Raw genomic sequence first — 18,011 nt, 5'->3', positions numbered from 1 at the left:
AAAATCAAGCTGTATTTCAATTATGGTGTTTGTATTTTAAAATTAAATTCAAATAGAAATACAACTCGTGTTTTTCTATTTTAAATATGTGTATCCAAACGTCATATCCAGTGACCAAAAGAGACACTTGCCAATAGTCCAAATAATAACACCTCCAGCCTTTTGTTGAAACAATGGAAAACCGCAAAGTCCTTTCATAAGCAGCTTCAAACATCTGTCAACTACTCAGGGGTGGATTTTTTAAGGCACTGAAACGGCAACCTCATAATGTGGCATAAACTCTTTCATGTGATTCCATGAAATACCAATAAATACCTGTAAAGCCATTAATATACAAGAATAATAATAATAATAATAATAATAATAATAATAATAAGAAGAAGAAGAAGAAGAAGAAGAAGAAGGAGAAGATGAAGAAGAAAAGAAGAAAAGAAAAAGAAGAAAAAGAAGAAATAGAAGAAGAAGAAGAACAATAAGAAAATGAAGAAATAGAAGAAGAAGAAGAAGAAGAAGAAGAAGAAGAAGAAGAAGAAGAAGAAGAAGAAGAAGAAGAAGAAGAAGAAGAAGAAGAAGAAGAAGAAGAAGAAGAAGAAGAAGAAGAAGAAGAAGAAGAAGAAGAAGAAGAAGAAGAAGTAGTAGTAGTAGTAGTAGTAGTCAAACGCAGGAGAATTCGACAACATTGTCAAGCAGTTTAAACTGTGAAAAGAGGGATCCTATCAAAAGTAAGTCCTTTTAAACTTTTGAGCGTTTTAATTTTGAAAATAGAATAAGTGCATGTGAGGCTTTGGGCAGAATGATGCAGATACACAAATTAACCGAATAATAGTGCACTATCTGTTCTAATATGACGTGTTTTTGACGGGGTTCAGGGGGGATTAGACGGATAGACACTTAGCAGTAGTTGGTCGCAGTTTGTAGTCGGAAACGCTAACAGAAACCCGTTTAAAAAATTATAGGCGGACCGGCTCATAGGTGGGTACTATTTTTTCCGGCTGGACATAATGTCGGATAAACGGATGGCGGAAGGGTACCCCGGCTGTTGGCAGAAGGCGATAAACGGACCGCAAATTAGAAAATTTTAGAAAAAAAATTAAAAATTAGAAACATGCCCAGCTCTGCTATTTTCTACTCTTTACATTGAAGCAGTACTTGTTACTCTTGAGCCTCCAAGGATGACGACACAACATCACAAGACCTAAACAGAGAGATCTACAGAGATCTTTTCTGATTGACATCTTGGGGACTTATATGGCAACTGGAGGAAAGGGTCTGATGAGGATGTCAATCGGAACTTGGTTCACTTCCTGTAGACCTTTGGAGTGAATAGACCCGCTCTTGTCTGTTTTCACGTCACGCATAGAGATCATTGTCGACAGGTTTACGCCCCAGAAACCAGACCGGGTCAAAAGTGTTCAATTGGCGCGCCACAAACGGAACATACATTCGGAGTGCGCAATGCTTCACTCCGACCGTTCGGAAATTCAGTGCCTTGCTCGAATTTGGCGTTCGGAAACTCATAGTGCCCCAAAAACGGAGTGCCAGTGAGCGCACTTGGCGCTCCAACTGAGGACACGGTGCGCCAGTGCGTCAAGTAGCACGGATGGGAGCAGTTAGATAGCACAAGCTGCTGATTGGTTTAGAACATAGGCTGTGTTGGGAAATTAATGGGAGCGGAGTGCAGTCTGCCTCTGCACGCACAGAGAAGTGCATGGGCGTTAGAGTAAATTTCTCAGGACGTGCCCAAAATTGCCCCAATGAGAGTCTGCTCCTCGTTACTTCCGCGATGCTTTTTCCGGCGGTGTGGAAATATTGTAAGAGCTTTCTGATTGGATTTTGTCACTGTCAATCACAGTCTTGTTTCCACTTAGTTGTAACTGCGTTTGAAGGGTAAATCTGTTAAAACCACAGGTGAGCGAAATATATATCCCGGTGGCCTTGTCAGCAGGCATTGCCAATACATTGGCTACTTTTCAAAATGATTTATGAGGTCACTTAATGAAAACAATTAATTTGTTGGCCCTGTGTTGAGAAAATTGATTATTTCGACTGCCTTTTTAGCTTCACAAGATGGAAGATTTTTTTTCTGTTGTAGCCTGCAGCACCAAGAAACTCGACAAGGTTTGTTGTAAACAATATATTTACCTTTAAATTGTACCCCACAAGTAAACTATTTGCATGAGTTGTGCATGCTGATGTCATCAACTCCCAAATAACAAAATAGTGACGGATGCAAAGGTGCCTCAGTTTTGAATGATGTTATCGTTCATGCTCTCAACAGTCATTTGTAAATGGACAAACTGGCTCTAATTTTAAATCCCCTGTTTTTTAACATCTGCCACACTATTCTGCAATCAGCTGTTCCACATTGGCCTTTATTTTGCTTTTTCCAGACTGAAATGATCAAAGTTGCCTGTTTGAACCCTTCAGGACACAACCATCTCATACGGTTCACCTCACAATTTTGTGCACAATGTTGGGCTTCTGGTGAACGGAAAAAAAAAACCTGTTGCCCAAAGTCAGCTGGAATCGGCTCCCTCCGAGTCGTTTGGGACCCTGATGGCTGCTAAAATAATGCCATGAATTAATTGGTTGAACTGCTGCTTTGTAAACAACCATTACGTTTAGGTATTTAGACCAGGGTGCCCCTTTGAAATTCACGCCAGCAATTAATCTGAAAAAGAAGCCCCCGCAAGCCCTCCATCCTGTAACTTCTCTCCTTTAATGAGGTCGCGTAGACTGTTGCGTGATATGGGCATACTGCTTCAAAGTGCTTAACTTACTGTACTGTTCTATTTTTGCAGAGATTTCAAAGAGCCGTGCAGGTTGCTGTGGTTACAAACACAGGACATCTGGGCTTGCAGCCTTGCTCAGGTAAATCTTCAAGAGATCTGCGTAAACAGGTCCATTGTTGCCCAACGCATACCGGTAGCTTTCGCGTCTTCTAATGAGACAATTAAAAATGATTTCTCGGACAGAAGAGGCAGGTCATTAAATTGAATTATTACAAATAGTTTCAACTCCATTGGTAGGGCCCGACAATTAATTGGTCACACGGGAATCAGTTCCAACATGAAGGAGCTCTATATATAGTCGGTAATCATTAGCTGTGCTATCTGTACATCGTATGTCTTTGTAGTATGAATCCGAGCGTAGTACGTCATGTTTCGGTGCAGCTATAGCCACGTTCTTGAGATCATTCGGATCCAATATTCAAGCTTCCTTCGTTTTCAAAGAGCTGTGAGCTGACACCAATGTGGTTGAAAGACAACAGTTAAGGCATAAAAATGGGCGAGAGTGTGACGCTGGACCCTTTGCGCACGTACAATATATACGGGTAATAAATATGGATGGTGACATTTTCCCCCTCGGCAATCATCGCTTTATTCAGCATCAAATTTGAGCCGTTGCTTCACTGTCTGTCAGAACGTATCGTGCACCTTCCCCGCCGAAATAAACAGCGTCACAAGACAAAGAAGAGACCCTGTCAGTCAAGGCGCATAGACATGGAAATCATCCGAGGCCCACTACACTCTGTCAAAGCGGAGATGCGTTCTCCGAGCTAACATCTCTCAATGACTTCAATTGAGTTAGTCACACAGGTGCAGCCGCGGGTCACGCGAGAACAGTTCCCACATCATGATTTGCTGTTAAAATTAGATTTTCCGTCCTCGCGGGATTGTCACACTTAGAGCAGATGGGGAAAATTACCTGCCAGAAATGAGCTGTATTTATTTATAGCCCCCCCCCCCCCAACACACACACACACACACGCACGCACACTTTCTTTTACACACCGACAAGCTTTTAAAGTGTTCATGACTCTGATGATGACTCTCGGTTGTCATAGCACAGCTTTGGGATTGATGACTGTGTCTGAAATCACGCCAGTGTTTAAGCAAAAATAGATGATATTGTGGTCCAGTGCAAGACTGATTTGTTCAATGATCGGTTTTATAGCTCTCACTTGCTAAGCCTGCCCATGCAACCATTCCATCTACTACAGCATCTCCCTCTGGAAGGGACTTCTGCTCTAATGATCTTGCTTGCTTTGAAATAAATTCACTATTTGCCTTAGCACAGGAAAAATGTTCTTCGGGAAGGGAGGGTGCAGTATGTCCTTTTACTTGTGCTTCATTCCGTCTCGAAAACAATACAAATGACCGTGCGGTGTTTTCCCACCAGTTCACTCTCGAACAACTTGACCAGTGAGTGATGTACTGCCACCTGTTGAAATTGACGTCAAAGTGCCCGGCTCAGCTTGCGAACGTCACGCCTCGCTTGTTTTGTCGTTTTCGGTCGGTGGCAGTACGGAACAAAATGGCCAACCCTCTCAGATGGCTACAAACAAGTAGACTATTCTGCTTAATTGTTATTCCGCAGACTAATAGTGATAAAGTAATATTAATCTGAATATGGTGTTTGGACTAGTGGGGGCACAAAGAACATATTGTTCTTTTGAGGAATAGAGCCGCTGTGTGGTTTTTGATGAACATTGACTGTATGGCTGCTACGCACTGTATTTTATATTTGGTTCAACATGGTGGACAACCACAGCTGTATACCAATTGCCACAGAAAGTTCGTTAACAATTCCTGAGATAAAACTATGCCATGTTGAAATGATAACGTTGCTATCATGGCTTGGTTATACATGTGTAACAATTGGCCTTGGATGATTTAGTTTATGTGAAAATACTTCAGAACAAATGCCACCGCCTCAAAATGTTGACATTAGTTGAGCAAATACCGAAAGCTCCGCCGTGTTCTTCCGAACGATCGCAGCGTCTTGCTTTTGTTGTGGATGAAGGCGTCGGGATGCTATTTAAGGCGTGCCCCTGTAGACTTGTGCCTGCGTGCTGATGACAAGTTGCACATCTTAGATGCATAAAAGTGCAATTCTGACATGGCTTCAAAAAGTGAAGCACACGGACGAGGTGGACCCTGTGCCAACAGAGAGACGGGGAAACAGATGGCTTTTCCGCAAACATCAAGAACAGTGAGTTCAAGAGCTTGGCAGTCGCACTTGATGAAACACTGAGGAATGGCGCTTTTAATGAGCAGCTCTCCCGTCATGCACAATGTGCGCAGACTAACTGTTCATTCCTTCAATGGCCACTTAAAGGGGAAATCAACTCAAACATATTTTTTCAAGAATATGTTCCCAGCAGGCCCACTAGTTGAAACACGGCATTCTGATTATTATTGCGTTTGTGGAATATGAGTTAAGCAGCAAAATGCACCCGTTTTTAGACATCTCCGGGGGCGGCCATTTTGTCACTTCTGAAAATGACATCACAGCAAAACACAAAATGACGACTCAGCTTCAGAAAGCAGCCGTGATTGGTCGTTACCTGAGCCCTGAGCTGTTGTGATGTCATTTTCAGTCGGCAGAAGTGACAAAATGGCCGCCTCCAACGATGGCTGAAAACGGGTGGGTTAACTCTTACTCCACAAACGCAATATCTATCAGAATGCCTTCAACTTGTGGGCTTGCATAGAACATATTCTTGAAAAAAAAAATATGTTTGGGTTGACTTCCGCTTTAAAGCTGCTTGGGATCAGGACCCACACAGCACCCCCCCTGATATTTGTCAGGCTGCAGGAAATTCTTTGTATTTTGTTGCATTTCACCTTTGCAAAAAAAATCCACACTTCCTTCCTGTACAAGTGACCAACTGCAGCAACTGGCAACGTTTTTTCTGCCTAGATGTTGCAGCTGCCAGAACCGGAATTGGAACTGGAATCGTCCAAATTCAAACAATGCCATCGCTTAGCCTGTAAACATGGCACTATCGAAACAGAAAAAAAAAAAAAGAAAGATTGACTTAGAAAATCACCACCGAGTGTATGACAAATATGCATCCGGCCCCTTGGGTTTTGGATGATGTGGCCCCCTGAATAATTTAGTTGAATAGCCCTGCCATACGCCCTAAATTCCCCCTACCTTTTGACAAATCATTTTCAGTGCGTGACGACCAACGCCAACAAATATTCCCGGGCTGAATTTTGGTCCCAGTACATCCCCGTATACAGATATGCAGTACATTGTATGGCGTACTGCCTGTCTCTTACAGTTTGAGTACAGTGCCTTCCTTGGTGTATATTATACCCTTGTTTTTTAAGAGACAAAACAACCGCATCGAGTATGAATGTTAACGTGAGCACACTGTAGCTGTGCCTGACCTTGCATTGACCCCACTCCCTCCATCAGAAGCCAGTTCTATTTTCACTCAAACGATGATGGCATCCTCAGGTCAATATCTTTGAAGTGTGAGTGTGGCGCGCTCAATTTTGCAGGTTGCTTTCAATAATTGACTTGATATGCTGAGCTCGCGCGCAGCAGCGGGGCGGCAATCTTTGTCGACGCGCTCGCAGAGGCCCGCGCGGGGCCTCCTCACCTGACGAGCTCATAGCTGCTGCCGGGCAGGCGAATGTTGCTCGCCCAAATGCCATGTAATTGGAATGCACGGGTCTCCTTTTTACAGTCTGCCGCTGCGCAACGAAGGCAGTTATTTACTCGCGTCATAAAATTTGGTAAGGTGCAACATGTAGCAAGGCGACGTTTGAGCCGGAGAAATCGGAAACTTCATGTTCAGCTTTGAGAGCAGCAGCCAGCATGTACAGTGTATATGGGGAAATCAACCCAAAACATATTTTTTTTCAAGAATATGTTCTATGCAAGCCCACTAATTGAAACAAGGCATTCTGATAAATATTGCGTTTGTGGAATAAGAGTTAATCCACTCGTTTTTAGCCATCAAAATGAGTGGATTAACTCTTATTTTGCTGCTTAACTCATATTGCACAAACACACTACAGTATTAATCAGAATGCTGTGTTTCAACTAGCGGGCCTGCTGGGAACATAATCTTGAAAAAAATACGTTTGTATGTTGATTTCATCTTTAAAGGTTTGTTTGGTGATGTTTTTTATCCTATATGCCGTGAATGCACCGCAGCGCTAGATAGCGTCATTTGTCGTTCGTTCGAGAGAGAACTTTGATTCATCACTTTCCACGGGTGTCGGAGGAGAAAACGGCTCAAGAGTAAAATGAGAGTTGGTCCTGGGAGGTGGTGGAGTCGAATCCTGCGGTCTTTTGAGTCAAGGAGAGTGGAATTTTTGAAGCGTCGATCCAGGTGAGTGTTTTCATTTGAATGTGTCTTATTTCTGGAGGTTTCTTTTGACTCTGAGTAGAGTTTGCTATTGCCAGTCTCATTGTAACCTAAGATAAGCGAACCCTAAATGGAATAGGTCTGGACAATTTGATACATCTGCATATATACAATGCAATATGCTGATCTTTTTTTTTTTTTTTTTTTTTTAATCAGTGTGACTATTCAGAAGAATGGTGACACCTAGCTACATGTGCCTTTCGTTGACCAGCCTCACTTACTTTCCACATGCAATAGTGTGCAGCTCTGTGTCTTGTCACAGGTCAGCCTGCTGTCTCGTTACACTGCAGCTGAGCTGCTGGAGGACACTGAAGGACGCAAGCGGTTCTCTTCAAGTGTTGCACATTCCCTAGGACCCAATCAAGAAAAGTCCCAGAATGATAATCCCTGTCTGCTGTCATGATTCAATTTTATTTTGCTCCTTATTTTTCGCCGGCTTTGGAGTCACTCAGAAAGGGTCGTTGCAGCATAAAATCAATGTTGAATTAAAAATGTATGGAACAGGAAGAGCTTGGAACAGATGCTTGGGCTTTTACATAATGCAGACGTCTCAGGAGCTCTTATTCAAAGCGTCACCAGGCCCCGCTCGCTCCTCACTTTTAACAATAGGTTGGTGGCATTTTTGTGTCTCAAAGTGCGCACATTTAAAGTCAATTGACAATAAAGCGCATAAATCCGCTCAAACAATGACAGAGGAGGCACCAGCTGAAGGCACATTACTGTCATAATTGCTTCCTGATTTAATTGACTAAGAGTTCTTTAAAAGACACCACGTCCACTTAATGCCTTCACTGTATATATATTTACTGGATATGTATACGGATATGCATTTAGATATTGATATGTACATACATGTATGTAAACATAGATAAGTATGTGTCAATGCTGTAGATGCTGAGAATGAGTTGTTGGGTGTGTACATATATAAAAATACACACACACTCACACTTACGCACGCAGAGCTGGGCAGTTAAACCTTTTTTGCCAGTTCGTCGACCTGGAAAATAATCGTCCTTCGACCCCGTCCGTCCAAAACGCTTCCGTCCTTACATTGCATCAGTCACACAAGAGCATACTACCCATTGCAAAGGGGTTAAGGTTAGTTAACAAAACAAAATTGCTGTCCACCTTTTTTTTTCTACACCCAAAACATACATCATCCCGGATTACACACACAAGACAGGTTGGGCGTGTTTCCTGTCATTCTATGAAATGGCATAATCCATGATATTACATGTGTTGAACCACTAGAGGGCAGACTATGCCTCTGCAATGTTACTGCAGGGAACGCCCATGAAAAGTGTTGTGCAGGCAGTTAAATAAGGCGACTCCGTGGTATCACAGAAGAGAACAGTGGTCTTGCTTTTTAAAGAACACAACACGTCAGTCGGTACTTGACCCTATCCATCCATCCATCTCGATAGCACCAAAGTCTGTTCTCGTCATTTTTTCTGCTGCTTATGTAATAATGTAGCCGTCAACTACACGAGGGCGCCGTTTGTTCAAGTACAATTCCCACAGTGTTATTTTTGACAGTTCTCAAGCTTTTGATGTGTTGTTATTGTTACTCTGTCTGCATAGATTAATGATGTTCCTTGCCTTTCAACCTTTCCTGTGTGTGTGTATCAATCTTATTCTCATGCTTCCATTTTGTTGTATTAAAAAAATTTAGAAATATTTATGAGTCCTTATTCCTGCGCCGGGTTTCCATAGCTATATCGCCAGTGAACAATTTTACAAGCCTCAAGAAACTTCATCTTCATCATCAAGATGACCCTGAGGTATTGGCAGAGGCGTTTTCAGTTTCTGTATGAAGGGGGGGGGGGTTGGTCAGCAGCCCCCTCCCCATCCCAAGTTTCTCACATTCCAAGGTCATGTGACACTTAGAAAGGAGCGCAGCAGGGGCCTGGAAATGTCTTTTGTGTGTTACTGAATAGCCCATTAAAACTTTTCCTCTCTTGTGTTTGCAATTTTGAGAATTACTTGTTATATATATATATATATATATATATATATGTATATATATATATATATATATATATATAAATATATATTGCAAATGTGTTTTCATGTTGTGTTTCATGTCTTGTGTTTCATGTCAGTTAATTAAATAACTACTACCCATTATCGTTGCATACGGTAGAGTAATCATTACATCTATTTCAAAATGTTGACAAGGCTTAGTCTAACGACGATCGAGACTGCGAAACCGAGCAGGAGCAGCCTCCCTCCAGTGAAGAGTACGGCGACATAGTTAATGGTATTATTAGCTGGGTGTAAAATATTGGCTGTTAGATGTGATAGAGGGGACAACGGCAGGCTCTGTGTGAAGCACCACCACCTAACCCACACCCGTCTGTCTCAGAAGGGGAAGGACGGGACTCGGTGGATGGGTGGTCCCAGGGGTGGAGATACGGTACATTATTTTTATTCAAATATACTCAGAACAGACTTTTAATAAATCAAATACCTTTTAATAGAAAGTCAAACAGCGAGTAATAATAAGTTTAGGTAAAGACGTCTTTGCCAAAGCGCAAGCCGTCAAAATTGGACGTTCAAAAAGCTGAACGTGGCTTAATTTTCGAAAACTACGACCGACTGCCACCAAAATTCACAATCGGCATCTCCACTTATGCCCACTTCAGTCTCTGAAAATATCAAAGCCATCGCCAGAGTATTTTGGTGGTGATCAGTCGTGGTTTGCTAACATTAAGCCACATTAAGGTTTTTTACATGCGCATTGTTTTAGAATGTCTCATCAAAGAAAAAGGATGGCTCGAGGAGATCTAAGCCGTTTTAGAATTCAGGTAGTCCTAGTGTTGAACAAAGGAGCGGTCCCTGTTCTTTTTGAGTCAGTTCCGGACTTTGGGCGAAAGTTGATGAGAGTTACACATCAACAGCGCGCTCTGCTATTGCCTCTACCCTCCACCGGAAGCTTTGGTGTCCGGCTTATGACATTGAACGCGGGATTGCTGCGTGCATATAGTCCATACAAAGGGGCTTACGAATGAAGCTTTGGAACCAGGATACCCTTTTAGCCCTTTAAGCAAATCATTCACTGCTTTCCAAAGAAATAAGAGCAGACTTGCACATTGCTTGTGCTATTGTTTTTATTCACGTTATCATTGCTATTATTGTTGTCATAAATTGTAGCAGAACAGGAGAAACCAAAACACCCCTCAGCAATCATGGCTTAGGTTTGTTCATGTCGAGAGAGAGCGAGGGAGACGGAGAGAGAGAGAGAGAGAGAGAGAGAAAGAGAGAGAGAGAGAGAGAGAGAGAGTGAGTTAGATTAATCTTTTTTTTTCTTTCCTTTGAGGGCCATATGGAAGGTTTCAAGCAGCCAACCATATGTTGAAGGCTTTTGTCATGGAAATCATATTTATTTGGCACTTCTCTTTGCACAGTCGAGCTGGGCACATAAAAAAAAAAAAAAAAAAAGAAACTGAACATGATCAATTCTTTCAGAATACACTGAAGTGTTGTTGCCTTGTTTTACAAATAGTTTGGAAACCAAGACACTCCCTGATACATGTGGCCACCCGGATTGTAATTGGTACCTGTTTTGTTTTTACATAAATAAATAAAACATAAGACAGCATGGCTAGAAAAGAGCAATTCAATGTCTACATGCATATTATTGCTGTGATATATTTACAATTCTATGTACATTATTTGTCAAAGAGGAACAATGCTGCATTCGGTCTCAATTTGGACGTGCAGAATCAAGTTGATCCGCCTCCTCAGTCATTTTCGTCCGTGATCTGTTCTGCAAGTGTGTTCGGCCTGCTGCACATCTAGAAATGCCGTGCCCCCCCCCCACCCCCCGCCCCCCCCGCCCCGCTCCATCCTTTATCCTCCATATTAGATTGCTGTAACCAGCTTTGCACAACATTTGCTCTTCCTCCCACTGTAAAATCCAAAAGCAGTGCGAGTGCCATGCAAGCGGTGATTTGCACGTTGGTTCAAAGTTCAACGATTGAGCGTCGTGCCAAATGGCGCTTTTTGCGAGCGGAGATGGGAGACAGGTGGTTTGGATGCTCTCACGCAGTGTTTCAGCTGCGGTGCTGAGACAGCCGTCGACGGGATGGAAGGGGATGGATAAGCAGAGCGGAAACTCCCCTTTTCTTACCCCCACCCCTCCCACCTAGCGTGCGGGGGGCGGGGTGGGGGGTGGGGGGGGTGTTTTAGGGTTGCATTGGTTTTGTCCATTTGAAATATGCAAATAGCTGACAGTGCATTTGCCTGCTGGTGCTTGACCTTCCCCTTGGAGGTTGCTCACCAACTCAATTATGTTCCCTATCTGCAGTCTGTCTGCAAACACCTGTTATCCTCCCACACTCGGCCGCCCTCCGCCAATCCCGCTTCAGCACATCTCATCCTCTGTGGCTGTTTAGAAGCGGTTGGAAAGAAGATGGCTGATGGGCTGCGGGAGGGTGGGGGGTGGGGGTGGGTAGTCGTCGGGGACAAATGACGGGGGACTCGGATGCGCATTGGAGCGCGCCGCTTCGCGCCAACAAGCTTGGCAACTTCCAAGACTTATTTACAGCCGCGTAGCTATTTTACGTGGCCGCCCGACACAGAGAAGTAGTTGACGGTGTGGCCAATTGAATGGCGTTCAATCCATACATGTCCCTCACCGCAGTCTGTCGTCGCTCTTGCACGGCTGCTCTGTCAAACGACAGAGGCGATAACGCGAGCTTGAGTATATAAGATTGCACCGCCATCATTATTGCTTTTGCACCTTTGAAACCTCGATGCGACACGATCACGCCGGCGTTACTGGACTCTTAATTTGATCCAACAGGAAGCATCTCGTCTGAGTCGAGGAGTTAGTTATTGCCTGAGTTGTTTGGTTCCGGGGGCCTTGGAAAATTCTGGTCTTTGAGGAAGAGCGTTGGAATTTTGGAGACAAGATGGAGAATATTTTGGCGTTTCGTTTTCATTCTTTTCATTGCCCTAATTTGAGTGAAAACAGGACAGCTGTGATTGTTGTGCACGTGAGTTGCCATGTTAGTAAGGTTATTGTTATTGCCACCATGAAGGGGGGAAAAAAAGAGGAAAGTAGCTCTGCATCGGTTAATTGGACCGCGACGTGTGGCGATGCTGTTCATTGTTCCTCTTTAAAAACTAAGTCCCACGGACTCTCTACAGTTTCCATGCATATAAACATTTTCTTTGAAGAGCAGCAGCATCTTACAAGTTCAATGAATGTTCAGTCTTTTAAATATGAAATAAATACGTAGCAACAAAGTCTTCAATAAATACCCCCCAAATAAATAGATAGATAAAACAAAGTATCTACACGTTGATTAGATGCAGCGAAAGAATGGACGTTGGAGTTTTGGGCGACGTATAAAAGAGTCACTTTGTAACTGAGGGTGTGCGACTTTGTCAAGCGTCAGCCGGCGGTCGCACCGGCGGACGAGGAGAACCTCAAACATCGTGCGAGGGGGGTGGGGGGGGGGGGGGGTCTCGTTGCCGGAAAGACGGCGCACCGGCAAAGCAGCTTGATGCTCGCTCGCCAGCAACTTTTAATGACGCAGGACAGCGACAATGGCTGAGCACTTGGTCAGAGGCAGACCTGTTGCACAGGCCTGCTGCGCATTTGAACAGCGCAGCTCTGACGGAATTCGAACACGCCGAGGGCTCCTTCAAAAATGTTTGGAATACCCGCAGTTACAAAGATGCTTTTTGATCAAGGGATATTGAGCACAAAAAATAATTTTAGAAAAATCAAATACAAAAATAACATTGGTGTGGAAAAAGGGGGTTGTCTTTTTACCTTTTAAAATGATCTCCCCGTCTTCTTTTTTTTTTTTTTTTTTCCTTTTTTGCAAATACTGTTATAGTTCACATTTTCGTAAAAAGTTGGCAGTTGCAAAAGAATTCAATTCTTAGCAAATAAAAAGCAGCATAAAAATACAAGAGGTCATTTTGTCTCTAAAAAAAGCCAAAGAACACTGTCCTTTTTATGTTTTTTGTTCATTTTTCTCATGACTATTTGCTATAAAATATCAGGAATCTAAATATTATTACTATTGATATTAGTATAGTCATTGATAAAAATTCACATGCCAGGCCTCATATATAAGTGTGTGTGTGTGTGTGGGGGGGTGCGTGCGTGTGTGCGTGTTAGCACATGTTGCTTCAGTGTACAACTATCATCTACAGTTTCTATTTGGGGAAGGTTCTTGATTGTATTTGTCTGTGGACGATTAGCTACTGTGCAGGGGGAAAAAAATCCAAAAAAAAAAAATCCAGCATCTTCTGAAATTGTCTTTGCCATTGCCGTTAGAGCTTCTTCATAATCTCAGTGAAAATATTGCTTTCTACAAAAGGGAAGGGAAAAGGCATGGAGAGCAGAGTGAATAGGGGTGGGGGGGGTTTAGGGGTTGTGAACCTGGGTTCCAAATTCTGCATCTTCCACGCCAACTAGTTGTCTGATCCAGAGTCGTCTTCGTCGGCGGAGCCCTTGAAGCAAGCCGACTCGTAGTGCTTGTTCAGGTAGGACTTGAGAGCGAAGGTCTTATTGCAGCGCTTGCATCGGTAGTGCTTGAAGGCCGAGTGTGTTTGCATGTGGGCGCGGAGGTTGGAGCGGTCGGCGAAGGCTTTGCCGCAGTGGGCGCAAGCGAAGGGCTTCTCGCCCGTGTGGGAACGCATGTGACCTTGCAGGAGCCACGGCCGGCTGAAGGCCTTGCTGCACACGTCGCACTTGTGCTTGAGGTCGTGGGTGAGGATGTGCATGGCCAAGGCCGGCATGGACACGTACACTTTGCCGCAGGTGGGACACTTGCGGGCCATTTTGCTGTCCAGGCTGCGGTGCGTTTGCTTGTGTCTGCTGAGGTTGGAGGAGGTGGCGTACGTCTTGCCGCACTCGTTGCAGGTGTGGCGCGCCGCCCCGGCGCCGGCGCCGCTCTCCTGCGGGGCGCCGCTGGCGCTGCTGCTCCTGGAACCCGCCTCGCGACCCTCGCCGTCCGCCTTCCTTCTCGAGCGCCCGTCGGAGATGAAGAAGGCATCCATGGTGTAACCCTCGTCCAGGGCCTCCGACTCGCCGCTGTAGAAGCCGCTGGCGGTCATGCCCGACTGGGGGCTGTCGGGGTGCTTCAGGTCGGGGTCGCAGTACTCGCCGCCGCTGCTCACGTGGGTGTACAGCGGGTCCGACACCAGCTTGTGCTCCATCTTCTTCTCCCCCCGGTATACAGATGGCGTGATGTAATCCTGGATGTAGCCTGAGTAAAGAGACGCACGCAAACACAGTTGGCCAGCAGTTGTTGACGGACGAGGACATGGCGGCACGCCGCCGATGACGCGCTTATCATGTTGGATGAAATGGCCCGAGAGCCGCACGGAGATAATTGCATTCCTCGCCGATCCCACAGGTTGTGCACACAATAGTGCGGCCGTGCGGGAAAAGCCGATGAGCTCAGCTGCGTTGAGGAAGCTGCCAACTTCCCGCTCGGGAGGGCTTAGTAACAATTCCCCACTAGTTGAAGGTGCAGACTTTTTAGGTCACGGCGATTTCATCGCCGATTCTTTGGCTCGGGTTAGCGTGCGATGGGTAGCCGTGATTCAAAGCGTTTTACCTAACGGCTTGAACGCCCAAACGCCTCTTTTAGGCAAACCCGTTGCAATAACACGGCCGCAAGCGCTTGCTCTTCGGGATAGGAAAACAACGCTTTATGATCAGTTAGCCGCACGGATGCGTCTTGTGTCGGACCGGGTGTCCCTGCTCGAGGAGCATCAAGTCTTCCTCGGGGTTAAACAAGGTTAAGCAGCAAGAATGTTTGCAGTGAGAGATTTTCCTTGCCGCCGCTCGACTCGCTCGTTTCCTTCCCGAAGCAGCCGAGTGCCAAGAAGCTCAAATAAAGGCTTACTGGCAAACTGAAATGCATCCAAAAGGAGTTCAATGCATTCTTGATGCTGTGACTCTTCAGGAGCATTCAAAGTGCATTTTACCTTGAGGGGAAATACACCTCTCTGTTCTTCAGCTCCAACATTTGAGGCTGAGAAACATTCCGACGCACTCTCTGCTGCAAGCTGTGGAAATTGGCTATCGGCGGCTTTTGAATGCAACCGCGAGGTTTTGAAGCGATCGGCGGGCCTCCCCGCGTAAAATAGTGCGAGTGTCGGGCGAGGACAAAAGCAGCAGGAGGAAGGATCAATGGAGTGTGCTTGAGCACTTGCCAACGCGGGACAGACATCGTGTGCGGGGAGGGTCACCTGTTTGACGGCATCCCGCGTGCTGGGGCACCTTCAAGAAAGCACTCGCAAATCCGAGCAAGTGCTGTCGGGGTGCAATGTCTCCATCGCGAAGGCCAAGCCAACTGCACAAGTGCGACACTGCGAGGCTTCACCCACACGTGTGTTTGTCTGCCAGGCCATCAAGTCAAAAGCGTCGCCATTTGCATTGAGCAATGCTGCGGTTTTAAAACAAAAACATTTTTTTAATGCATTTTGAAAAATGCAAATATGAGTCGCCAACGGTGCTCCTCATTTGTTGTGAGGTCTTCGTGTCCTTTGATCAGTGTCGCTCGCTCGTTTGACTGACTCAAGGTCAGGCGCGGAGCTCTTCCTGGAGGACCCGCGCTGGCTGTGTCAGCCTTTGCCGCGTCCTAGACTCATTCCCCAGATGCAAAGCAAGCATGTAATTAATGGAGCCTCTCAGCCGGCCCTCTTTGTTGTCGACAGACACTCAAGTCAAATGTCTCCACAATGGGGGGAAGAGAATCTCCCGGCGCAGCACAAATGCTGATGCTTGATGTTTGCTGCCTTATTCATCTCGTCCCAGTTGTGGGCTTGACATTAAAAGGCAAGAAAAAAACAAGTCATTTATTTGGCTCAAGTTACCGCAGTGAAGGAATGCAATCAAAAGTATAAGCCTGGAAGCTTCGCAATGAGGCTGTAGAGCGCAAAAGAGAAATTCATCCTCCGTTTAAGAGCGATCCGACCGTCGGAAATTCCCAGAATTGTCGGTGGCTGGCTTGCTGGCAGGCAAAACAGGTGGGCATCCTGGCAGCGGGAAGCTGTGGGCTGTGACGCCTCCCTCGCTGCGAAGCTATCCTAACGACCGATAACAAAGAGGCACATATGGTCCTGGAAACGGGGCCGCAAAATGGAAGCGGCCCGCTGCGCGCGAGCGACGGCGGCGTCTCGGGCCGCCCGGGAGCCGAGCGTCGGCCGCGGCGCGGCGCTCGGCCTTTCTTCATGTTTACCGTACGACCCGTGTCACGTGACAAGACCTCGCTGTGACTCGGAGCATCTTGGTCTCCTTTTTTCTCCTTCCCTCCTGGCCGTACTCTACAGCGTGTTGACATCTCTTGCGGCAGCCACGGGGGCCTACATGGCTGAAACTCTAGCCCTGCTCGTTTTTCAAATGCCCGGAAGGAAGAGAAAGATGTAGCGGAGTGATGGGGGTGGGGAAAGGCTGCATGCTCCATTTGCTTGGGGAAGAGGGGGGGGGGGGGGCGCATGGGAGGATTGGATCATGATGGGAACTCAAGGACAATAACAGCTAAGGACAAATGACAAATGTACTCGTCTCTCACGTTCGTCAGTCTATTAGCCGCATGATGACCAAATCAAATCATCTCGTGCTCAGCGTTTGGCCTCCACTGGGCTGTCGCGGTCGTACCGCACACACGAGTGATTCCACACGCATTTCTACTCCCTATTTACATGAGCCGCTCCGTGGCTGTGACCTGAATTGTGTCTGCCCTTGACTCGGAGTCCAAAAACAAAACTCTGGGAGGAGTGTGGGGGTGGGGCGCTCGGGAGGATTATTCGGGGGAATTGACGCAAATACCAGCGAGCCGTTAATGTGCACGCTAGCGGCACGCCATTGGCTGACCGTCTCACGCCGCCCGCAAAAACAAAGGAGGACGCCGTCAAGCGTGCCCATGCCGGCCGAGCGCGCCGCAATCAGCGGCCGACGCGTCTTCGACCGCGTCCGGAGCGGGGGCGGACCGGAAAGGCGCGTTCACTCACCATTCTCGCTCAGACGGACGCCGAGGCTGGTCACCGAGTCCGTGATGGAGCGTGCGAAAGTCAACGAGTCGTCCAGGTGCTGATGGTGATTGTTGGTGGCCGCATTGGATGAAGAGAAATCATCAAGTTTGATCTTCTTCACCAAAATGAGCGGGGGCATGTTTCAGTGGATAACAAGACGCATGAGCAAAAAGAAGACGCCTCTGAGGGAGCACACGAGCGCAGCTAGCTTGAGGGTAATCCTTGCGGTGGAGACGGCGGCCAAAAACATGAGATTGATTTTTTTTTTTTTTTTTTTTTCCCCCCCCACAAAAAAAATGAAAAAGAAAACCAGTGTTGAACGGTGGGCTATGATGTGTGGTACACTCTGGCTCCCCAGCGTTTCCCCCCCCCCCTGGACAAAAAAAGGGACAAATAAAGAAATAAAAGCGATCCTGTTCAGCACTGGGATAGCTCCTGTGATGCGGCCGGCTTAAAGGACCCGTGTGGAGGAGAAGAGAAGGAGACAGGCACAGAGGAGGGAGAGAGAAAGAGAGAGAGGGAGCGAGAGAGAGAGAGAGAGAGAGAGAGAGAGCCACTGTCGGACTAGCTGAGATCAGCAATCACGCCAGCCTTTATATGGGGCACAGGCAGTGCAAGATCAGGTGGTGCTGCGAAATGGAGCTGCTTAGCTTTAATCCATCAAATGTCCCCGGGGACACACATCAAATTACTCGTGAACCGTCTGTGCATTCACACACAGACAGAGGAGAAAGAACACAGTCAGACCCCCGCTGCCCCACAACACCCCCCCCCCACACACACACCTCTCCTCCCCCCCCTCCTCCCCTGCCTCTTTCACCCCTCGCTTATG

At 46.2% G+C, this 18,011-nt stretch overlaps 1 protein-coding gene and 1 long non-coding RNA gene across 2 annotated transcripts; one reads left to right on the top strand and one right to left on the bottom strand.

Moving 5' to 3' along the window:
• The first annotated feature begins 625 nt into the window (after positions 1 to 625).
• LOC147153906 (uncharacterized) lies at positions 626 to 9,141 on the top strand. The gene is made up of 3 exons (XR_015087796.1): positions 626 to 722; positions 2,802 to 2,871; positions 6,958 to 9,141. It is a non-coding gene; the product is annotated as an uncharacterized LOC147153906 (long non-coding RNA).
• Positions 9,142 to 10,263: 1,122 nt separating this feature from the next.
• On the bottom strand, positions 10,264 to 17,547 carry scrt2 (scratch family zinc finger 2). The gene is made up of 2 exons (XM_086037572.1): positions 17,159 to 17,547; positions 10,264 to 14,403 (listed from the first exon to the last, which is right to left on the bottom strand). Exons 1-2 carry the CDS (start codon positions 17,316 to 17,318, stop codon positions 13,607 to 13,609), a joined length of 957 nt encoding a protein of 318 aa, XP_085893698.1. The 5' UTR covers positions 17,319 to 17,547; the 3' UTR covers positions 10,264 to 13,606.
• Between the last annotated feature and the right edge of the window lie 464 nt (positions 17,548 to 18,011).

The sequence above is a fragment of the Filicampus tigris genome, chromosome 1, assembly GCF_054856515.1.
Source record: "Filicampus tigris isolate MCC_2025a chromosome 1, RoL_Ftig_1.0, whole genome shotgun sequence".
NCBI classification, from domain to species: domain Eukaryota; kingdom Metazoa; phylum Chordata; class Actinopteri; order Syngnathiformes; family Syngnathidae; genus Filicampus; species Filicampus tigris.
This window is presented reverse-complemented; position numbering and strand designations above follow the sequence as displayed.

Coding starts and splice junctions, on each gene's coding strand:
- scrt2 (XM_086037572.1), bottom strand. CDS start 17,318: ATGCCCCCGCTCATTTTGGTGAAGAAGATCAAACTTGATGATTTCTCT. Junction 14,404..17,158: donor CGTCCGTCTGAGCGAGAATG/GTGAGTGAACGC, acceptor CTCTTTACTCAG/GCTACATCCAGGATTACATC.